Source organism: Carex rostrata, chromosome 18 (assembly GCF_964058835.1).
Source record: "Carex rostrata chromosome 18, lpCarRost1.2, whole genome shotgun sequence".
Classification (NCBI taxonomy): domain Eukaryota; kingdom Viridiplantae; phylum Streptophyta; class Magnoliopsida; order Poales; family Cyperaceae; genus Carex; species Carex rostrata.
In genome coordinates, this window is record NC_135935.1 from 4,863,786 (window position 1) to 4,889,401 (window position 25,616).

General features: G+C 34.3%; 2 protein-coding genes across 2 annotated transcripts; both read right to left on the reverse strand.

Moving 5' to 3' along the window:
- Positions 1 to 892: 892 nt before the first annotated feature.
- Positions 893 to 2,905, reverse strand: LOC144569467 ((+)-piperitol/(+)-sesamin synthase CYP81Q2-like). The gene is made up of 2 exons (XM_078319834.1): positions 1,907 to 2,905; positions 893 to 1,754 (listed from the first exon to the last, which is right to left on the reverse strand). Exons 1-2 carry the CDS (start codon positions 2,819 to 2,821, stop codon positions 1,140 to 1,142), a joined length of 1,530 nt encoding a protein of 509 aa, XP_078175960.1. The 5' UTR covers positions 2,822 to 2,905; the 3' UTR covers positions 893 to 1,139.
- LOC144569466 (cytochrome P450 81Q32-like) lies at positions 893 to 25,134 on the reverse strand. Its single transcript, XM_078319833.1, has 3 exons — positions 24,166 to 25,134; positions 23,307 to 24,007; positions 893 to 1,104 (listed from the first exon to the last, which is right to left on the reverse strand). The coding sequence occupies exons 1-2, from the start codon at positions 25,081 to 25,083 to the stop codon at positions 23,393 to 23,395; spliced, it is 1,533 nt and encodes a 510-aa protein (XP_078175959.1). The 5' UTR covers positions 25,084 to 25,134; the 3' UTR covers positions 893 to 1,104; positions 23,307 to 23,392.
- Positions 25,135 to 25,616: the final 482 nt, after the last annotated feature.

The following is a 25,616-nucleotide window of genomic DNA, read 5'->3' on the forward strand; positions in this document are numbered from 1 at the left end:
ATTAAATTGAAACTAATTTTTTTTAATTAATCACCAGTAAGAACAATAGTAGTAGTTGGAATTTGAAATATTAATGAGATCGAATAATTAGAGATTATAAGAGAAAATTAAGAATGCTTAATTCTAAAAATTACTAAAAAAATTGACAGAGCGATAACTCTAAAAGCAAATTTAGAGTATTTGATGTTTTGTATATGTAAACATGTTAAAAATATAAGATATAGTCAAATAAAAATATGTAGACTACTCGGCTCATTATAAGATATAGTCATATAAAAATAGTTAAGCAGCTCAGTGTTAATTTCACATATTTCACATATTTGCTATTATGTAGACTATTTGATGTTTTGTATATGTAAACATGCTAAAAAAATATAAGATATAGTTGTATAAAAATATGTCTTGCTACTTGGTTTAAAGTAAATATGAAGTACACTGTTTAAGTAGGTGAAAATATCAATTAAAAATATGAGTCGGCTCTCGAGCACGTGAGTCGAGCCGAATCGAACTAAGTGTTTACATGAGTCGAGCCGAGAAATTCTCATGAATCTCGTAACTGATAGGACCATTGAATTTGTTTGTCGTAACGCATATGTGCCGAAACGGCATAATTTGGCTGTGTTTTTCTTATGTGCTGAAATGACAATTAGGCTTGGGTTTTTATTTTATTTAATTTTTAATTTTTAAAAATAAATGGAAAAACTACGATTTGAATATTCTAAAAAAGAATATCAAATAAAATAAATAAAATATCTTATAATTTAGATCTATTAAAAATACTACAAAATACTACTTAAAATACTAAAAAAAAGTAAATGTCAGAAATAATTACAATAAAATACCAAATACTGATCGCAGCAAACACAAAATTTAAAGAATAAGAGCCTCCAAAGCAAAAAAAGAAGAAGTAAGACCAGAGATCATACCACACATGAAATATCGAGTTTACTAATAAAACTTACATTATAATATTTAAATACTAACAAACTACAAATATGCAATGTTGATCTCTAAGATCAAAACAACGTAAGTAGCTAGATTGACCTGGTTATTGCACACAAACATAACAAAAATAAAGTAAGCTAACACTTAAACAAATTACAACTAAAGGTAGATCGACTTTAACTGCCACATTTTAATTATAAGGTGGAGAGAACATCCATCATGACTTGGCGTGGACGATACATGGCTTCAAGTGGAACAGCCTTTGGAAGACTCAAACCAGAACCTTCACTTGTGTCTATGAGTTCATCTCCAATCCTTTTCCAATCAAAGCACTGAATGAAGGTCCCTAATATAAGTCCGACTACGCGTATCGCTAGGCCTTCACCCGGGCACCTCCTCCTCCCCATTCCAAACGGTATCATCTTGTTGGCATCTGCATTATCGCTTTCAAATCTCTCAGGCATGAACTTGGTCGGCTCGTCCCACAGACTCGGGTCTCTGTGAATGTGATAAACGTTGACCAAAAGCATTGTACCTTGTGGAATTTCATACCCTCCGATAGAAACACTTTCCCGAGATTCATGTGGTACGAGAAGCGGGCCAGCGGGATAGAGGCGGAGCACCTCATTGAGGATGCAATGAAGATATGGCAGGTTGGGCATATCAGATTCTTGTACGAGCCGCTTGGTACCGACATGTGCATCGATTTCAGCTGATGCCTTCTTGAGTACGTCAGGATTGTTTAATAGAAGAGTGATCGCCCACTCTACTGTATTGGACGAGGTATCAGTTCCTGCTTGGAATAAGCTCTGTAAAAGAAGTGGTGAAAAGTCATTTAGCAAACAACAACAAAAAAATCAGATAGAATAAATCATATTTATGTTGCAGGAATTTAACATTTTTAAATTTGAAGTTCTAACTTCTAACTATATATAAAAGTGAGAACGACCATCTTACTCACCACTGCAATTAGCTGGATAATTGTATCGTTGTATTTTTCTGGGTTCTCCTTCTGCAGCTCGAGCATATTTGCGATCATGGTCCCTTTCTTCTGGGCTCCTGGTTTCCGATGATCGTCTATGAGCTTCTGCGTCATTTCTTTGTTCAACTCAGCCAAATGATTCAACTTCTTTGCTGCTTTTGCCATGCCGAGAAACTTGAGAATTGGCAGGAAGTCCTCTGCATTAGCGCCAGCCAAGGAAAAGAACTCTTCCACTGCCTCTCTAAATTTTTTCATCTCTTCCAAATCCTCAATGTTGTCTCCATAGAACCTTTTACCGGCTATCATTGTCATCAACACATTAAGGGACAGCCCAAAGATCTTCGCCTTAAGGTCAACTTTTTCAAAATAACTCAACCCCATTGAACCAGCAGAAGCATTCCAGGAACAGAATAGTCGGCGGGCCATGTCAAGAACCTCCCTGACTCTGACATCTGAGGATGCGTGCAGCCGCTGTGCAGAGAGAAGCTCTGTAGCTGCAATCTGACGAACATTACGCCAATGTGGTCCGTAATTGGCTGCACCGATGTGATTGTAGTCGAAGCTGATCTGTTTGACAGATGGTAAATGTGCTCGGTTGGCGAATGCCATGTCATTGGTGGTGAAACACTGCTCGGCCAAGGAGCGCGAGGAGATGACAAGGACGTTGCGGGAACCGAATTTGAGAAATGTTGCAGGGCCGTATTTTTCAGATATGGAAGCCAGAGTTTGGTGGAGGGGTTTCTTGAAGAGATGGAGGTGGCCGATTAACGGAAGTGCCGGTGGGCCTGGTGGGAGCTTTTTTTTGTTGTTATCTTTAGTACGAGAAAGAAGCAGTTTGATGAAGAGAAGAACAGCAAAGGAGAGGAGAACGCTTTGGTAAACGAAAATTGCCATGGTTTTTTTTTGCTTTTAGGCTAGCTTAGTAATTAAGTGGTTTAAGGTATGAGTTTGTATGGGTTTGATAATACATTTGTATCAGGAAGGAGTGTTTATTGGAGGGGAGAGAGTAGGGGTCGGATCAAGTGAGACTGGTCAGGAACCTTCCTGGAGAGAGTCAACCAATTTTTTTTTTTTTTTAATAATAACAAATAAGAAAACCGAATTTTTTATTAATAGAAATAAAATAAAATAAATATTTAAAAAGAACATAACTTTAATTTTTTTGTCAAAACTAGGTAGATCGGGTTGTAACAACCCGTCCCACCGGACGGATCCAAATACCCCATCCCGTTAATCATCTTACCCTTAATCACGGAAAAAAAAAAAAAATTCTGGACGGGTTTACTGGTCCCGTCCCGCTGCGTAAAAAAAAAAAAAAAAAAAGACCGGACGGGAGTACACAACCCGTCCCGGGTTTTTTAAAAAAAAAATGTGGACGGTCTGCTTTAACCCGTCCCGGGTTTAAAAAAAAAATTTAATACCCGGACGGTTTTGTTAAACCCGTCCCGTTCATTTATTAACTCCATGCAGAGAGCTCCCATTTTCAGTTATCGCTCTTCCTCCACGGCTCCCTCATTTTCAGTCAGATAGCATAAGACGTTCAGACAGAGACAGAAGCTCATCACACTCACACAGAAAGAAGTAATTGTTGGTAATTGCAAAATCAAATTTCAAACAGGTAACTCAATTATATTTTGTGTTATATCATTCAGTAATTTTTATAAAATAATTTAATTAATATTAGTTTTTATTAACATAATAATAATAATATGTAATTTATTCATTATTGTGTAGGTTATGTAATTTTTATTTAATTAATATTAATTACGAATATATTTCAATAGGTAAATTTTGTAATGGTATCACTAAAATGTTATCAAACTTAATTTGTTTTTACGTAACTATTGAACTTTATGTTTGTTCAATTAAATGATTTTGTTATTTTCTGCTATGTCATTCAGTAATTTTTGTAAAATAATTTAATTAATATTAGTTATTATTATTATAATAATAATAATATGTGATTTATTTATTATTGTGCAGGTTAATTTATAAAATTAATTAATCATGTTGATGTTGAGGATTTATTTTGGTGGTGAAATACGACAGGGTCGTAAAGGAGTAGAGTATAGTATTTGTTACATTCCGAAATTTTAAAACTTGATTAAAATTGATAAATCGATCAATTTTGCTTAAATAAAAAGTTTAATTAACTTAACGATCGTTCCGAATTTTTCTGACCGACTAAAACGAAACTAAAATTTCGAAATATAAATAACGTATGACATTATGTATAATGGAATTTAGAGATTTAGAAATCAAATAAAATATAGCTCTAGGAATAAAATTATAATTATTCGGTAAATTAGAAACTTAGAAAATTCGTTAAAAATTCCTTTTAATTGTTAGGAAAGAAGAAATTGATTTAATTAGATTCGTGTGAACAAATAGATAATTGAATTCTGAATAAGTGTATAATTATACGAAATTATTCGTACAAATAAATTATAGAAATTATAAAACTCGTTCATTCAGGATGTTTAGAGATTTAATCGAATATATATAATTATATAAAAAGGAGATCGAATTGTTCGAATCTGGAATTTAGAATTTAGAATTTAACATCTGAAATATTATGAACCTTCGATTCGAATTTATAAAAGAAACGTAATTCTTAGATCAAACGCTCAAGTCATATAACTTCTGAAATTTATAACCCTTTGATCTAATCTTGCACGAATCCTGATATTTATTCATTCCTTTGATTTTTGAATAGAATTGAAAATGATGACTTAATCACATTTAATTAAATTTACGGGTCCATGGAATTCACACCATCTGACTTATCTCATATTTGCGTGACTTTTTGGAAAATCTCAAACCGTTTAGATATGTTCAGCACGAATCTTAAAGCAGTACAAATAATAAAACCCTTCTCTCTTTCTCTCCTCTCCCTCCCTGTCCGTGAGCCCTCCCCTCTCTACGCCAAAAAAAGAGAAGAAGAAAAAAAACAGAGGGGCTCCGCCCCCTCTTCCGTCGCCGGCGAACCCCACCGAACCCGCCTCTGATCTCTCCTCTCTTCCTCTCTACCCGTGAGAGCCCAGGCCGCCCCCTCTCTCTCTCGGTTTCTGCCCTCCCCTCCCCTCCCTTGAAACCCTAGAAACTAGGGTTTAGGTTTGGTGCTGCCTTGGTGCTGCTATGGTGATTGCTAGTGCTCAAGTTAGACGGCTGCAAGGCGGAGCGAGATGAAACCCTCGAAATCGACCGTTCTCCTTTGACATCCTCTCTTTCGGTTAATTTTTAAATTAAATTATAAACTTCTTGAATTGTGTCTGGATGAATTGATAAATGTCGTAGGATGTGAATTTGTTAGTTTTCGAGTACGGGTTGTTGATTTTCCCAACTCGATCGAATTGCTCGAATAAATTAAGTATAAGGGGTTATATTGTAAAATGATTTTATTAATGGTCGGAATTGTAAAATATAGAACCATGGTGATTTGTATGAATTAAAGGGGCTAAAATGTAAGAAATGATTTGTTTGAAATGGTGGCCGGCCATATGTGAAATTATATTGAATTGGTATTGAACACCTTAACTATTCTAAGTGTTGGTATCAGTTTAATTGTGTTATTAGTTTATTAATTATTTGAAGTTACATGGACTGAATTGTTGAAATTGAAATATAACATAGTTCAAAAATGAATTATGAATCTCAAAATTTAGATTAGAGTTGGACTGTTTTAATTTAAAATGATGTGGACTGTACATATATGGATTGTTAGAGTGAATATGAATTGGAGTGGATTTATTGGACGTGATTTTAGACTATTAGATTTAAATAAATATAAAGGAAACAAATAAAATAATAATTGATAAACCGTGTTCTTATTTATAATGATGAATTGTTGTTAAATTAAATCCAGATTGAGGGTGATTATAGGTGTGACATATTATATGCATGGCTTGATATTATGAAGTCCTATATGGCTCTAAAATGTAAATAAATTAAATTGAGGGTTGTTTTGTGCAAAATACAAGCCTTGGGATATACTTGAATCGAATTGAAATGATTGATTGTTTTGGGCCTTAGTAAATTGGACTTGAATTAAAATGATTATAAATGTGCCGAAAGGTATAAAAGAATTGACGAATTGAAAGACGGCTTTTGGAAATTAAGTTTTGAGAATGTAACCGAACTAAACCAAGTAATCGTATAATATAGGTGTAGGCTCAGTCGAGCCAGATTTCGCGAGGCAATTCGAGACGCCTGATCTTTAAATTAAGCGGTACGCTCGTCATAATAAGGTGCGGGATTCTTGGACTTGTTTGATACTTTATTTTCAGGAATTAAACTGTGTTTTCGTTTGTCATGTTGAATATCATTGATTGCATCACTGAATTGCGTAGAGCATTTGCATAGCCCAATTAAATTAAACTCGAATTGATCTGAATTGAATGATTTGCATGCTGGTATGGTTATAGGTTATGTTGATCTATTGTGATCTGATTTTGATTGAAAGTCACCACGAGCTGTGTATGTGAATGTATGTGAATGGATTTACGAAGTTAAGCACTTGGATCCAATGAATTTGCCAAGTCGGGCTGTATGCTGACTTGGATTCCCAGGATCCTAAATGGCCTTAGGTGAACGGCCCTCGATATTCCCAGTACCGGTTGGGACGAGGGAGGGTGATTATGTTATGAGATGTGATTGGAAATTGTGGGTGACATGTGTAACGTCTATGGATCTGTGGCATTTTCCTACGTGTTAATGCATTTGAACGGTCGATTGAATATGACGAATATTGGAAACGATTCTAAAAAGGATTTTCTTTATGTGATTCGAACCAGACCTTAATAAACGGTTAAGCCAAGTGATTACAGATGGGTGTCAGATAAAAGGTCCAGCGGTTGGCCTTCTGTAGGTGTCTGTAACCCTACAGATGTGGGTTTGATAATGGTTCAGCTCGAGAGAACATCTGTAATTGCTACAAGCCCTATTGAATTGAGTTAAGCCAAAATATATATGTTGTGTTTGAAATTCATCTTGGAAATTCCGTAAACTGTGTTGCAGGTTGATTTAACTGTTGTCGTGCATTGGCATTCTGTTATTTATGTTATTTATGAAAATATATCTGTTTGAACTACTATTGTTTGGGTTTCAATTTTGAATATAGAGTTTGATTGCAAGTCCAATAATTCAACTGTGGCAAATTCGCACTGAGAATTTATTCTCACCCCCACCCTCCCGATTATTTTCAGGTTCGTTATGCGGACGCAGCGAATGAGGATATTGGTAATGCATATAAAAGATCCACTGCCTTGCGTGTATATGTGACGCTTGATTTATACACGCGGCAGGCTGTCAGACCCGCGGGATTTGGGGTGTGACAGTATTAGTCCTCAATTTTCATTGAGTGTGACTGATGAACACGGTTGGTATGATGTGAAAGGTGAAATTTATCGCCAACTTGGATATTCCGAGAATGAGTATAACCTAAAAGCACATACACGGGTTAATGTTGGTACAACAACCCGACGTTATTATGAGAAAATTGAAATCGTGTGCGATCAGAGTTGGAGAGGTATTTATATCCAAAGTATACGTGCCCAAACCCAGTATACTTTTCTTGATTTATACATTGAGTTGGTTCCAATCATCGGTGAAATACAACCGCAGTTATTTGTTAATAGTATGGTACCAGAACCAAATCCAGAACCTCGACAGACCCAACATAGTGATAACTATGCGGGTCTCAATTTCTTTGAACCCTATCAGACACAACAAACACCGAGGCAAGACCCTCAACAGACCCAATATAGTGGTAACTATGCGGGTCCCAGTTTCTTCGAACCCTATCCAACACAACAAACACCCAGGCGAGACCTTTATCTGCATCCTTATCCCAATATGAACGAGTTGTCACCGTCTGTTCAGACAGAATACAGTAATCATAATAGCCCATGGATCGATCCATCGGAGGCAGCTGATCCTAATACTGATTTTGATGATGTGCCGCAAAGTGATGATGAAGATGACGCTGACTCATGCGAGGATGACGCTGACTGGGATAATGAAGATGATTCAGAAGGGGATGTCCGGGATGATACCTCAACACAATCACACCAAACACCACGCGTTCAGGCTGAACATTTTCCCATAAGTGACCGCGGTGTAAGTCACCCTGTGGCAAGCTTCAATGATACCTCAGCATTTCAACCCGCAGATGTCAACTTCTTCAGTAGGTCGAAACATGTTCATGATACACTTGCTGTAGGTAATGAGTTCTCTTCAAAAGAGGCTCTACAATTGAAAATAAATAGTTATCACATCAAAAAGAATATTGAAGTAAAAATTACGGGGAGCAATAGAACTAGCATGGTAGTCAATTGCAAGGACACCAGGTGTACGTGGCGTTTGTATGCTAAGTCTGGATTATTTTCATCTAAGTGAGAAATTAGAACAATTTCAGGACCACATACATGCCATGCCGATGCTTCTCGTACCGATCATGCACAATTAACTGCAAAAATTGTCGCCGATGTTATACGAGAAGATATTAAGGAGAATGTTGCCTTAACCATTAAAAGCGTTAAAGGGCTAGTCCGTAAAAAATACAAGAGAATCATTCCCAAATATAACAAGTTGTGGCGTGGTCGAGAGCTGGCAATCGCACAACTATTCGGTAGTTGGGAAAAATCTTACGACCTTCTCACTCCATTGTTGGAAGCAACTAAAAAAGACAATCCAGGAACAAAATTCAGAGTTGCGCACGAACCCACAGGAGATCCAACAGAAAGGTTGTTTAAGGCAGCTGCGTGGGCTTATGGTCCGTGCATTGCTGCAGTGCCTCATCTCAGGCCAATCATTAGTATTGATGCATGCTTCCTTTCTAAGTAGTTTATTTTTGTAGTTTATTTTTGTTATTTGGTTTGTTATTGGAGATTATGTTTGTAGTTTGTATTATGCGTTGAATTTTTTTCTATGTTGTAAGTAATATATCCATGTTTACATCATAATAATCCTTATTTGCATTAAAAAAACTATTTTGGCATTTCAAGAAACATAAATCATAATATTCTCAAGTAGCATTCATGAAGCTAAGTATCATTCATACAAATAACAACAACTAAATTAAAGTAACATTTAAATTTCAAGAAACAGTCCATTTATTACAGTCCATTTAAATACCTAGTCAAAAGTGAACAAGTCTGGTGCTCGGTGCTCTCGTCGTGGGTATCTTCGTTCAGGTCTTGCTTCCTGTTGGTCTACTCTCCTACGCCTGACGTAAACATTATTGTACGACGGGAAAAAGTGATTCACTGCTTGTGTACGTGGCGTAACGACCGGACTAGGTCCTGTGTTGTCTTCTGCACCAGTAACATCTAGCGGGGCCAGCCTGATATGATCCGAATCCTACAACAATCATTTTAGTATTCAGTACACATGATCGATTACTGTTTAAATAAAACTTAAAATTTTGAAATTACTACCTGATATACCGGACTAGGTCCTGTGTCACCCGTGTATTGCGCATCCTGATGATAGGCCTGATCGTATGTCTGGTCCCAATTGACAAACACGTTCACTCCCTGTAATAAATATTTTATTATTTGTAAGAAACATAATAAACAATTATTTAATAATTATTTCAAGAGAGATAAAATTACCTGATAGACCTGACTAGGTCCTGTGTTGTCTTGAGCGAACGTGATAGGAACCTCTGATTCCTACAATAATTATTTTAGTATTCAATAAACCATTACAAAAATAATTAAAATTGAACATCATAAGTGATGAAATTATTACCTGATGGACCTGACTAGGTCCTGTGTGATAAACTGGGGCTTGCTGGTACACCGAGCTGTCTAACAACTCTGACATGAACTGCCCAACGTCATCCGTTCTCTATAAAAATAATGTAGTATTGTAATAAACAAACTCGACGATTATTTGTAATTTCTTGGAGTATTAAATAATTACCTGATAGGACTGGTCAGATCCCGTGTTGCCTTGTGTGGACGTGCCATGATCTTCCGCTCCCTACAATTAATATTTTGCTATCTTAATAAACATAATCGACAACTAATTACAGTATTTTTTTTTATACTTACCAGATCAACCTGACTAGGTCCAGTTTGAAAGCTTCTGAGATATTCATTTAATCCGTCATTTGTTTCTATCCATCTCTCATGATAGTTGGGATTTATGTCTTGTGGCAATTCAGGGATGTGTTCTGGATTATCACCATCTGAGATGTCATCGATATTGTCTGGAAGATCGGCCGCTCTCAACATACTTTGCAATTTAGCATCCATACTGTTGTCTCTGAGAAGGCCACAACTTGCTTTCAGAAAAAATTTCCCTATTTTCTTGAGTGCCCTCGATTTTGTCAATCTCATAGCTGCTGATATTATCTTTATCCCTCGTAATGTCTATAAAAAAAAGTGATAAGTAAATTGAAAGAATAATAACATCTCATAAATTTTTATAATTTATAAAACTTACATCACGTGTCGATTTCGGGGCACCAGGAATGTACCCTACTTCGCCAATCTCATCTCATAAATTTCCTAAGAAGATATTGAACATGCCATTTTCCTGGAACCAACTTCGATATGGCAATATGTCGTAATGACTCCAATACCCGGTTGGAACAACCAAGTGGTCTCCTGGATTAGATACCTCATTTACGTAATTCTGGTGCACATTAGACCAATTTATTACTCCCACATTGGAACTGTGAACAAATTTATGTAACCGACGTACCTCATCCTCGGGGAGCGGCAGTGGTGGCGGGAGCGGCTGTGTATACCCAAATTGCCTCATCACACGATCTGGATAATAATGCTCAATTATCCAAAAATGCACAAGTGGCACACGAGCTAGCCATACACCCCTTTCGTCATTAACTCATGATGGCAGCTTACACGGTATCTGATTTAACAATGCGTTGTAGGGCTCCCAATTTACCATGTAATCTTCGAGCTTCTGCAGTTCGTTGCGGAAGTAACTAACTCCACTCCGATTGTGACCTTGGCGATAATCATGGAGACAACACCACTTATCTCCGAATGCTGGACACTCTTGCTCATTTGGATTGGCCCAATTTGGACTCCAATCATTGAAGGGACGAGGACGGCCGGTCGGTAAATGAGACCAACACCAATGTTGTAGAAGCACAGTTGGCCCTGACATGAGCTTTGTTTTACGCTGAACCGCAACACAAAGGCTTCTGTAGAGATAAGCTAGAACAGCCCCACCCCAGTTGTACTGTTCCGGGGAATCAAGATCTTGTAGAAATTGCAAATACATTGCTGGAACCGAATCTCCCGACGAATCAGCAAAAAACATAGACCCGAACAAATCGAGTACATACGCCCTTGTGTACTGCCGTATCTGCTCCTCTGTCGGCTCACCCGGGTTCGTATTTGGCATTGCAGCAAATCAAATACGCAACTCCTTCAAACTTATAGCATACCCAGAAATTGTTCGAACCTCTTGCGTTTCGTTTGGCCCCGATCTCTTTTTCTTTTTAAGCACCGCACTTGCGGTCCCATTTCCAAGAAGTTGATCCACTAAGATAGACCAAGTACGGTCTGAAGGACCTGTCACCGGTAACCCTACGATCGGCAGCGCCCAGAGACAAGAAACATCCTGCAGAGTAATTGTCATCTCTCCTACGGGAAGATGAAAACTGTGGGTCTCTGGCCTCCATCGCTCCACGAGACCAGCGAGGAGTGCTGGATCAATTTTTATGTGAGTCATTTGAGAAATCTGATACAAACCGAGTCTAAGCAAGAATGGTTTGCAAAGGTCGTTGTACTTAATCCCAGTCCAGATACCTCGAGGGTCCACTCCTACATCTCTGTAATCCTGTCAATGTTATACAATTTAATTAAAGTAAAATATTGTAATTCAAATAGTTATATCATTCTATAAAAAAAACAAAATTATATGATTCATGGAGTAACTTACATCATCATGGATTCGTGAGACCTTATGTTGGTCATGCGGCATCCATAATAATTTGCTAAAATTATTTGCTGACCATGCCGATTCAAAACCAAAATCATCATGTGCAGCTGCAGCATGTGAAGGGCCACCCTGATCACGACTGCTTGACATTCTGCATGCATGCATGATATTTAAAAAAAAATTAATAAAAATCTAAATTTACTAACCACTAATATTATTAAATAAATTACTAAATTAAGAATAGAACCGAACCGAACCAAACCGAACTTGGCAAACCACTAATAAAAATTAAGAATATTATTAAATAAATTACTAAAATTACTAACCACTAATAAAAATTAATGACATTCTGCATGCATGATATTCTTGAAACCGAACCGAACTTGGCAAACCACTAATAAAAATTAAGAATATTATTAAATAAATTACTAAAATTACTAACCACTAATAAAAATTAATGACATTCTGCATGCATGATATTCTTGAAACCGAACCGAACTTGGCAAACCAAAGTTATCATTCAGTTTTAAAAATAGAACCGAACTGACCCGAATTAGCATTGCAACCAAACCGAACCAAAGTTTTATTTCGGTTTGCTCGGTTTGTTCGATTTAATTTCGGTTTTAAATTTTTTTCAAACCGAACCGAACCCAAGTTATAATTCGATTTTGAAAAACCAACCGAATTGATCTAATAAACTGAAATAACCGAACCGATCCAATAAACCGAAATAACCGAACTAATTCGGTTTGATCCAAAACCGAACCGTTTGAACACTCCTAATTAATTCTTTTAAAATGCATTTCTATACTAATTACTATAATCAATAGTTTGATAACAAATCAAATCAGAAATTAACACATTTCTATACTAATTTAATTTGATTATATTTAAAACAAACCTGAAATAATCAATGACAGAGACGGTTTGAGATGACAGAGATGGTGCGGTGGAAAATTTTAAAAAAATCCGGACGGGTTGCGTTAATCCGTCCCAGCGCCGATCTGCTGAGGAGCGGAGCGAAGAGAAGCAGAAGCAAGCCGCTGCGGAAGAAGGGGGGAAGTAAAAAAAGAGTGGGGGACGGGTTAAGAGGACCCGTCCAGGTTTTTTTTTTTTTTTTTTCCGGGTTGGGACGGGACCAGTAAACCCGTCCAGAGTTTTTTTTTTTTTTTTACGCAGCGGGACGGGACCAGTAAACCCGTCCAGAATTTTTTTTTTTTTCCGTGATTAAGGGTAAGATGATTAACGGGACGGGGTATTTGGATCCGTCCGGTGGGACGGGTTGTTACAACCCGATCTACCTAGTTTTGACAAAAAAATTAAAGTAATGTTCTTTTTAAATATTTATTTTATTTTATTTCTATTAATAAAAAATTCGGAATAAGAAAATGCTGTTGTAAGCATTTGGGATTTGGCCCTCTGTTATCTAGAATTAATTATGATTACTTAGAACGTGAGCGTCCTTCATGCATCTAGAAGCACACACTGATTTTGGAATTAATCATTTCGTTAATTAATTATGTTATCACTTATCACTATATAATTAAGTTGTAGCTCATAATTATCGAGAGATGCATTTAACCATCGTATTTGTTCGGGTCTCCTCTAACTGGACAAAAAATAAATATCAACAATTTAATATGCATTCTAATTTCAGAATAAAATACTTGATTTTTAAATAATAGAAAATTTTATTAATAATATCAAATTAAGTATCTTTTATAAAATTTTATATCACAATTTCATTAATTATCTAGTAAAAAATGTTATGTAATGCATACAATTTATTTTCATCCCCAAAATATATAGCAAGTTGACAAAAATGCTCGTTTCTGACAAAAATAATTAAAATTAAATCTTAATTATTAAATGCACGCTAAAATAGATATTTGTTAAGATTTTGAATGTGTGCTAGAAGTACTGACCCCAAACCAAATTATAGAATTCATGCGGTTCGGCCTAATGGGATTTTAACTCAGACTCAGTGTTGTTAAAAACGGCCGTTTAAAATGATTAATTGGCCGTTTTTTGTTACTGATTTTTTTTTTACTATTTGACTTGTTATTTCTGAATATGATTAATTATTTTCAATTATTCTCAATTAATTACTTAGTAATATACTATCTATTTGAGTAAAAGAGGCCTCATCCCGTTATTTACAATACTTTATCTCTAACAAAAGGCCTCATTCCGAAAACATGAGTAAAAGAAGACGTCTTTGCATTCGTCACACAAATTTTCGCTTTAAATCAATGATGTAGATGAGACAAGAACATAAAAAAGGTAATCAACTTGATCACAGCTTAAGACCGATTTTTTTTTTTAATACCATAATAAAAAATTTAAAAAAAAAAACAAAACACCTCTGTTTTGGGGATTTCGATTTTTACCCGAGCCGCACAGCCAATTTGTGATTCATTTATGGGGGACTGCAGATTAGCTTAGAGGTCCCCAAAAGCACAAAAAATGCAATGTAATATTAAATATATTTATGTTTAGGGACTTCTAAGCCAATCTGCGGTTCCCATAAATGGGCCGCAGATTGACTGTACGGCCTGAGTAAATGTGAAAATTTCTCAAAACGGAGGTGTTTTGGTTTTCTTTTTTTTAATATGGTAAGAATAAAAATTTCGGTAGCTAAGAGATTCGAGAGATAAATGGTTCGCTTTTTCTCTAGCCATCGATCTAAAAGAAGGGTTTAGTTACAGTAATTCCATTTGTGTTTGAAATTTAATAATATTCTAATTATTCTTTTGCAAAATATGGACTGTTGTAAAATCAATAGCTTTAAAAAAAGAGTAATTTTCACGTACATCTAACTCTTATATATAGGAATATGCTAGCATGCTATGCATAGCATAGAGCCCCTCCATGTAACGCTTTGGATTTCGACTTTTTAAAATTCTAACGGTCGATCCGAACCGTTTATCTTGTTCTCCATATTAATATGTGTTTGGGGACCAAATTATATATTTTTTTGAATTTTTTTACTATTTCTTTAGATTTATTGAAAATCACTGTTTTCAGCAAATCTGGACCATAAAAAATAGCGATTTTCAATAAATCTAAAGAAATAGTAAAAAAATTCCAAAAAATGTAAAATTTGGTCCCCAAACACATAATATGGAGAACAAGATGAACGGTTCGGATCGACCGTTAGGATTTTGAAAAGTCAAAATCCAAGGCGTTGCATGGAGGGACTCTATGTTATGCATAGCATGCTAGCATATTCCCTTATATATAATACACTAGCACAGCAACACAGTATTATGTTTTTCTCTGTTGCTCCTCAGCCCCTAAGATGGGGCACTAAATGCACTGTTTGTAGCTATTGTAAAAGATCAAGGAGTTTGAAAGGTAAAGGATACCTTTCGTGTGAGAATCAATGGTGGCTAATAATGAGTAGAACTACGGTGTTCTTAAGTTCATCAAGCTCTTTGGTGAATTCAAATAAAAAATTCGTCAAATCAGTTTTAAATGACGAATCTGAACCGTTGAAATCCACCTTACGATTGATGCGTCTACATGTGAAAATTTATTACTTTTAGTAAAGATAACCAACACTCACTTTTAGTATAACGCTCAGAAAAGTATAACTAATAATAGAAATCAATGAAAGAAATGAAATTGATATTTTTGAATGATTGGAAACGAGTTAAAAATCCTTAAAATCCGATGGAAGGGAAGGTCGGATGGGCGCAAGACTTGTTAAAATCCTAAAAATCGGGTGGAAGGGAAGGTTTGTCAAACTAAGACTCGTCAAATCGGATGGAAGAGAATTGAATGGGATGTGAGTAAATTGGATTTAATTGAGATGTGCCAACTAATGAACAAAGTCAAAGCTTATAGATTTTTCTGATTATACTTTTCATTTATATAATATCCCGATTTGACAAGTCCAGTCTTATCTAAATTAAGTCTTGTCAAATAAAAATATATTCATCAAGTTTTTACCGTCATCAAAAATTTTATATTGTTTGTAGTATTAAATTGAAGTAGACGAATTATATATAATTGATTAATTAATTATATGAACCATATATTAATATGAGTCAAATTAACTTTAATTTATTCGGTTGAAACTTTTTAGGTAATACATGGTTTGCAATATATTATAAAAAATATATATATGTACGGATTTAAATGTGAATCTGGTATGTTTTTAAGGTCGAACTTTGTACGTATTTAAATGTGAATCTTATAGAAATTTTATTTTATTGGTATTACATATCTGGTTTGCACTTTATATAAATTTAATTTCTTCAAACGGTTACACTAATTGTCACAAATTCTGAATTTAATTAGAAGAACCATGCATGTATAACTATATACATATAAATTTAATTCCAAAAAAGGGTAAATCATACAGGAATATGTGATGTCTTATATAAATTAAATCTCACTAGTATCGTGTTCGTGCGTTGCAACGGGAAATCCATACACTAATTTTTATTTGACATTCACACAAAATAAAGTAGAAATATTTAAATGAAAATAAAAGAGAAATAAAAAAAGTGGAAATCCAAATAATAAATAACAATAAAAGAAACAACAACAAATGAAAAAAAAGAATCAAATATAACATAAATAATTTTTTTTGAAGTATCATTGGGATTTAATATCTAATTTTTCCCACAAACAAGACATGTCATTAAACGATTTAGAGGAGAAAGAATATGTAAAGAAACAAAATTGGAAAATATATAATTAAATGATTCAAATAAGGATTTTCTCTACGTATATATTCTTGATGAAATTTTTTTTTAACAATGAAAATTTCTCTAAATATCATTTTTTCTACACGAAAGTTCTAGATATTCTTTATTTTCTCTTCAAATTAGAAAGATATGATTGTTTTCATCTGCACAAGATTTGTAATTAATCTATTCACAAAGACAAAATTCGAAAAGATATGATTATTTTCATTTTCATTGTCGAAACTATAAAGGAAGAGGAGAAATGAAATGGAGGAAATAGAGAAATAGAGAAATAAGGAAATAATTTAATTGTAAGAATTGAAGGAAATAATTTAATTGTAAGGAGTAATAAAGAAACTGATTGCTAGGGATTTAATCAATTTTAATGTGATATACCATGTAGCAGTTTATGTGGCGAGTATATTTTTAACTAAATTTAGACTTCTACACATAAAATAGATGTATTTAATAAAAAAAGACAAATTATGTGATTGGAGGGTTGATATTCAATTCGAAAATTCATTTTTCAATCTCAGCCGTTGGTGGATTAGAACAACTATGTGCATAATATAAGAATGGAAATATATTTAAAAAATATTATAAAATGGTAAATATTTTCTTAATTATTAGATAAATAGTGTAACAAATTTGAATCAATTAAAATAATTAGTTATTTAACATAAAGTCATTAAAACTCTTATTTGATGAAAGACTTGATACACGACAAAATAAAATAAGAGTAAGGCTCAGGTGATATGGGTAGTATAAGGTCTTTCGTGCTACGATCTCAAAAATCTATCGTATAAGATTCAAACTTCGATCTAAGTAGCTTAGTAAGGCTACCATGTTTTGGAAATTAAAGTTGGCGTTTTAATTTGCGCTCATATCTTTAGTTTTAAAGTTCAAATAGTCAATTCGAACTTTTTAACATGTTCTTCATATTTAAATGTGCTTGGAGACCAAATTTTACTATTTTTTTAGAATTTTTTAAAATCAGTGTTTTTCAGAAAATTCCGGACCATCAAAAACAATAATTTTCAAAAAAAATTAAAAAATAGTAAAAAATTTCCAAAAAATATAAAATTTGGTTTCCAAGCACAATTTAATATGGATATCAACTTGAATGGTTCGGATTGATGTTTTGAACTTTGACACTAGAGATATGAGCGCAAATTAAAACACCCACTTTAATTTGCAAAGCACGGTAGCCTTACTCCTTAGTAAATTAGTTATATAATGAATTTGTATAATACCAAATTTTACGATTTTTGTAATTTTTTACTATTTTTTTATGATTTACGAAAGATGACAAAAAATGACCTAAAATATTGACAATTTTCTTTTTTGTTAAACCATTTTTTTTATCTTTTATAAATCATAAAAAAATAGTAAAAATTGGTATTCTACAAGTTCATTATATAAACCAATTTACTGATCTACATAGATCGAAGTTTAAAATTTATATGATAGATTTTTGAGATTGTAACACAGAATGTCTTATGATATCCATAGCACCTAAGTCTTACTCTTTAAATAATTAAGAATATATCTACAATTTTATTTTTGTAATTTTTTTTTAAAAGTAGATGAACCGTGAGAATTGGACGCTTGATTAACTGTCCTTTGAAAATTTGAATATTGATTGAACACCTTCAATGTAAAGGTCAAGCTTGAGTCTACTTAATTTAATTTAGCAATAGTATTATACTGTTGTATATTGCTCCTACATACATGTTCTTTTGTCATAATTTCCAATTGATTCCATCAAATAATATATCCAGACAACAGAACTTTGCATCACATAATAATCATACGAAAAAAATTGAAAATTATTTGGAAAAGGTACCTATCAAACTCCAATGAAGAGACGTTATAGAATCCCCATTTTATAGATGCTTTATGCATATAGTAAGCCATCTTGTTTGACCCGAGGGAGAGAACCATAATAATATCATTACTCAGTGCTTCCGCATGATCCGTACAGCATTTCCATATAGAAAATTAGTTGTTGGCAACACATCAACATCTGCATCTTCTAGAAGCTCCGAAATCAATTTGATATAAAATAAGTTTACTTGATCAGTAATTAAAGTCCCGCTTCATAAAAAAAATGCAATTACATTACTCTCGGGCTCTCGGCATATCCTGGTTTCAGCTGAAAGCTGAATTCAAGTCTGGTTCATTATTTTTGTTAGTTGTTACCATGCTCTATAACCATCTTCAGTCTTTAATCTGAAGATAAGGTACTGCACTATGGGATATGAGATATCTTGTGTACCCAAGGTTCTAAATAGCGATTGTAGTGGCATAGCGGGGAGACCAAAAAAAAAAGTTATTGCGAATAGCGTAGCTATAGTGGAAGCTATCACACATAGCGATTTTCCCTTTTTAAACTTTATATTCTATATTTCTACTAATTATCAACATAATAAATATTAGAGAATTGATGTAACAACTAAATGACAACTAATCTAAGTCTATACTTTTTATCAATTACGCAAATAAGAAGGAAAAAAAATCTAAAAAATAACATTATTTAATAGTTTGTACTTCATGGTATTACATATTATAATAGACAAAGAGCAATTAATTTTATAAGGTAAATAAAGTCAATATACATATTTAAACATTTTATAATTATAATAATAATCAAAATCAGCTTTCAATTGAAACTAATGATAATAATTTTACAAATGAATACTATAAAAAGAGTAATCAAAATGAAGAATTAGTATTTGAATATTTCTTGATATAGAATGATAGAATAAATCACAAATAAAATAGAAGCATATAGTTTGATTTAGTATACTTATCGTAGAAGACCATGTAGCATTAGAAATAAGAATAGAAGTACAGAAATTCGTATAAATTGCAAAAAAAAAATCATGTAGCTATAGCGGGTCTCATATAGCAGTAATAGCGGTCAGCTATTATAGCTATAGCGGTCGTAGCTGAGTTAGCGCAATTTTATCTCATAGCTTAGCATTTATGGTCCGAAAAAACTACAGCGTAGCTATAGCGCCGCTATAGCTAGCTATTTAGAACCCTGAGTGTACCAGTGTTTAAAAATCTTGGGACATTACATTCATATTTTTCTTCTACGCTCCAAGCCACTGTATTACAACAAATAAAAAAGAACTTGAAGGAAAAGACTGTAAAATTCATAAATTTAGGCAGTGTTTTAAAATGCGGCCGCATGGGCCGCATATGCGTATGCAGTCGGCAGCCGTGCTCAGAATGCCCATGCGGTTTTTTCATGCGGTTTTTTCATGCGGCCGCATATGCGGTCCGAATATGCAGTCATGCAGATTAAAAATGTGCTCATGTGGTCCGAATATGCGTCCATGCGGTCTGAATATGCGGCCATGCGGACTGAAATATGCGGCCATGCAGTCTTCCCATGCGGTTTTGATAATTTGATTGTATTTTAATTAAAATTTATATTAAAAAAATTAAAAAATTATTGTTAGTTATGTTATTATGTAAAAATAAATTCAAATATATGAATATGAATATATATATATATATATATATATATATATAGAGATGGGCTATGGTGCATTGCAATGCATAGGCCAAGGTGTGCATTGGACCATAAATCACCGATTCAAAGTCCAAATGACCGATCCAAACCGTTCATCTTGTTCTCCATATTAATATGTGCTTCGAGACCAAATTTTATATTTTTTGGAATTTTTTTACTATTTATTAAGGTACTTTGAAAATCGCTGATCCAACGGTGGCTTCTGATTTTACTGTTCCAAACAGTCACCGTTGGATCAGCGATTTTCAAAGTGGCTTAATAAATAGTAAAAGAATTCCAAAAAATATAAAATTTGGTCTCCAAGCACATATTAATATGGAGAACAAGATGAACGGTTTGGATCGGTCATTTGGACTTTGAATCGGTGATTTATGGTCCAATGCACACCATGGCCTATGCATTGCAATGCACCATAGCCCATCTCTATATATATATATATATATATATATATATACGTGAATTTTTATTTTAAAATCCGCATGAAAATCCGCATATGCGTCCGCATACCGCATATGCGGTATGCAGTGGCCTTCCGCATGCATGAACAAAACCGCATTTTAAAACACTGAATTTAGGATATCCTTCCACACCAGCTGATACAACAGCTGTAACAGTAATAGGTGTCCATGCGAAAATGGCCCAAATTTAAAGCCCAAGATGGGCAATGTATAGTAACGATTAATATAGAAATTCAACAAAACAGAAATGCTAACAAAACAGCTTTCCACTTAGCGCTAACTATGCTAAAAAATGAATTTTTGTTCTTATCAGAGATACTACGAACCAAACCCGATCCAATTAGTTTCCTTGCAAGTACTTGCATTAATATATGATACAACACAATGCACAGAACTCATACTAGCAAAAAGTCAGCAAATAAATCCGAATAAATATCATTACAAAAATTGATGTTTTATATAGAACCTTCACATTAAACCTGAAACTAAGTGGGGGTCACTATTAATATTTAAATATTGAGTTGTAATAAAATGCCAGTAGTTCTTTTACCAATTATGGTGCCAAGCCAATCTTCTAAATTTTAAAAAATTGTTCTGACCAGCTAATATCAATAGGCCATGCATGTAATATATTGTTTTAGTACCTATTTCATCCTACTCCGGGTCTCAGTATAGGGGCTTACCAATTGAACTGAGAGCATACCCAAGTTGCTACCAGGTGGTTCTCATGTTTTCCTCTCTTTTAAATTATTGAGATTTAGAGACACAAATTAGCAAATTCTTATTTCCATAAGACTATTTTTAACTACTCATGTATAGTAAATTACAGTGAAAACGGATCAGATAGCGGTTAGACCATTATCTGTATGCCTTTTTTTTTCTCATTTGTCGCATACAGAAACAATTGAACACAAGATATATATGGATTCAGAAGATATATATTAAATGGATAGAATACAATTATGTATATAATTTGGATGTTAAAGTAAAATTTATTCAAATCTTATGCAATGAATGGAAATTATTGTGAAAAAATTATTTGGTAGTAAAATATATAAACAAATATAAATATTATAAATAAACTAACATCCATATCATGTATCCAATCATGATAATGAGCCACCTAACTGTTTTCCGTTAGAAGTTATTAGTTAGATAAAACATATATCTTGCTAATTAGATATCCAAATATTCTGAATATCGAAATTATGTCTGTATCCATTTTAACCTGTATTCACATCCTTATCAGTATCCACAAATATTCGGATAATGGATATTTTATTCGTAAATATTCGAATATGGATGACTAATATCATTTTCACCCTTATTAAATTAACATCATATTTGGCTAAGAAAGAAGCAATTTAAAATTTACTTTTATTTATGCTTCTAATCAAGTTTGTCAGCAGTAATAATTTGCTCGTAGGAATTCTGGACTCAAGAAGAATTCTGATTTTCTGAACTATCCAGAGCCCAATAAAAAAAATAACAACATACTTTTACAGGGACTTCTTCCTTTTAATATAATAGAATTTTAAATAGATGATATTGCTATAATTATATTTTAAATAACTTACAGCCTGCTCCACGAAGTGTGTAGAGGAGGGAAGGATTGGGTCTGGGAAGGGTGACTGATGCTTCCCAAAATCAAATCACCTTTGCTCAACAAAATAAATTTGAATATTTGCACCAGGCAAACTCTATAGCCTTTCTACCCCCAGTTAGTAGGTCTTCATTTTTTTCTAAAAAGTTTCAAGTTAGCTCTCAATTGGATAAAAAAAATATATTGTGAAGTTTCAACACAGGTGACAGGACATTAATAATTCCCTTCATGCAATGTCAATCTCCAACTTAGCCAAAATTGATCCTACTGTGAATTATTTCCTAACCAACTGAATATGGCTAGTTAATCCCAGGGCAGAACCATAAAACTTACATTGGAAGGATTGAAATGCAAAATGTATAACGTGGTGGCATCTAGGAGTTGAACTCAAGCCCCCATATAAACACTTTTAAAAACTATAAAGGATAAAATTGCTAATTTGAAATAAAAATTGAAATTTTTTTTTTTTGAAAAAACAATTTGAAAAAAAAATTGAATTTTTTTTTTCATTTTTACATATATTTAAAGTGGTCCTAGTTAATTATTAGTTTTAAAAAACTATTAGAGATCTTCTAGATGTGGTCCTGATCAAAAGTCTAAAAGTGAACCTGATCAAAACAGTTAAAATGGAAGTTATTGGAGACCACACAGAAATGAAAATTTTTTATGTGGATAGAATTCGTTGAATTGATTTACAAAATTTAGTATTGAAAATATCTAAATTTTTTTGGAGAATTGAAGTCCGGAGACTATTAGCTGCTTCCATATTCAAATACCAACAAACTACAAATATGCAATGCATTCTACATCAAACGAATTTCTCAGATCAAAACAACGTAAGTACCTAGATTGACCTGGTTATTGCGCATAACTCATAACAATCGGTGGGGTAATCGTGTGAAGATCAGTAAATGGTCTATAACATACCTTAGACTTGGGTTTTCTTATTTTCAATTTTTCCATACGGAAGAGGAGCTATCTCTCTCAGACACCCTCTCAAGTATATTTACCTTTATTTACCATTTTCGCAATTTTATTTTAACAATGAGCTATGTAACACTACTCATGTAACATCTCATTCTTCGGTCAAATAGAGGCTAGACCTCTGTTTCACTCAAAAAAAACAAATAAACCTAACCTGACTTAAACAAATTACAACACAATCCTTACACCAAACATGAGCAAAAAAAAAAAAGGAATAAACTATCTAAAGGTAGATCGACTTTAACTGCCACATTTTAATTATAAGGTGGAGAGAACATCCATCATGACTTGGCGCGGACGATACATGGCTTCAAGTGGAACAGCCTTTGGAAGAGTCAAACCAGAACCTTCACCTGTGTCTATGAGTTCATCTCCAATCCTTTTCCAATCAAAACACTGAATGAAGGTCCCTAATATAAGTCCGACTTCGCGTATCGCTAGGCCTTCACCCGGGCACCTCCTCCTCCCCATTCCAAACGGTATCATCTTCTTGGCATCTGCATTATCGCTTTCAAATCTCTCAGGCATGAACTTGGTCGGCTTGTCCCACAGACTCGGGTCTCTGTGAATGTGATAAGCATTGACCAAAAGCATTGTACCTTGCGGAATTTCGTACCCTCCGATAGAAACACTTTCCCGAGATTCATGCGGTACGAGAAGCGGGCCACCAGGATAGAGGCGGAGCACCTCATTGAGGATGCAATGAAGATATGGCAGGTTGGGCATATCAGATTCTTGAACGAGCCGCTTGGTACCGACATGTGCATCGATTTCTGCTGATGCCTTCTTGAGTACGTCAGGATTGTTTAATAGAAGGGTGATCGCCCATTCTACTGTATTGGACGAGGTATCAGTTCCTGCTTCCAATAAGCTCTGTAAAAGAAATGGTCTTTCATTTAGCAAACGATAACAAAAAAAAAAAAAAAAGTCATAATAAATCATATTTAAGTTGCAGGAATTTAATATGTAAATTTGAAGTTCTAACTTCTAACTATATATAAAAGTGAGAACGACAATCCATTATTACTCACCAGTGCAATTATCTGGATATTTGTATCGTTGTATTTTTCTGGGTTCTCCTTCTGCAGCTCGAGCATCTTTGCGATCATGGTCCCTTTCTTCTGGGCTCCTGGTTTTCGATGCTCGTCGATGAGCTTCTGTGTCATTTCTTTGTTCACCTCAGCTACATGATTCAGCTTTTTTGCCGCTTTTGCCATGCCGAGAAATTTGAGAATTGGCAGGAAGTCCTCTGCATTTGAAGCGCCACCCAAGGAAAAGAAGTCCTCCACTGCCTCTCTAAATTTTTTCGTGTCTTCCAAATCCTCAATGTTGTCTCCGTAGAACCTTTTGCCAGCAATCATTGTCATCAACACATTAAGGGACAGCTCAAAGAGCTTTGCCTTAAGGTCAACTTTCTCAAAATAACTCAACCCCATTGAACCAGCAGAAGCTTTCCAGGAACGGAATAGTCGGCGGGCCATGTCAAGAACCTCCCTGACTCTGACATCTGAGGATGCGAGCAGCTGCTGCGCAGAGAGAAGCTCTGTAGCTGCAATCTGACGAATATTACGCCAATGTGGTCCGTAATTGGCTAAACCGATGTCATTGTAGTCGAAGCTAGCCTCTTTGATAGATGGCAAATGTACTCGGTTGGCGAATGCCATGTCATTGGTGGTGAAACACTGCTCGGCCAAGGAGTAAGAGGAGATGACAAGGGCGTTGCGGGAACCGAATTTGAGAAATGTTGCAGGGCCGTATTTTTCAGATATGGAAACCAGTGTTTGGTGGAGGGGTTTCTTTAAGAGATGGAGGTGACCGATTAACGGAAGTGCCGGTGGGCTTGGTGGGAGCTTTTTGTTGTTGTTATCTTTAGTACGAGAAAGAAGCAGTTTGATGAAGAGAAGAACAGCAATGGAGAGGAGAATGCTTTGGTAAACGAAAAGTGCCATGTTTTTTGCTTTTAGGCTAGCTTAGTAAGTGGTTTAAGGTATGAGTTTGTATGGGTTAATTTGATGATAGATTTATATCAGGAAGGAGTATTTATTTATAGGAGGGGAGAGAGTAGAGGTGGGATCAACTGATCAAGTGAGAAAATGCTGTTGTAAGCATTTGGGATTTGGCCATCTGTTATCCAGAATGAATTATGATTACTTAGAACGTCAGCTTCCTTCATGCATCTAGAAGCACACACTGATTTTGGAATCATTTGGTTAATTATGTTATCATTTAACTATGGTATTTGTACCGAATTTTATATAAATATATAAAAAAAAAATTAAATTTCAAAAAATAACCAAAGTTGAGCAGGATTTCGAAATCTACTCAAACCGGAATTTTTTTTCAAAAATTTAAGTTGTTTAATAATTGTTATTAAAAATAATTTAATAACAATCATTAAATAACTTAATTTTTTTTCCAAAAATAGATACCACTTTTTACAAATTAAATGTACTAGAAAGATGACAATATTTTATGCATTTAC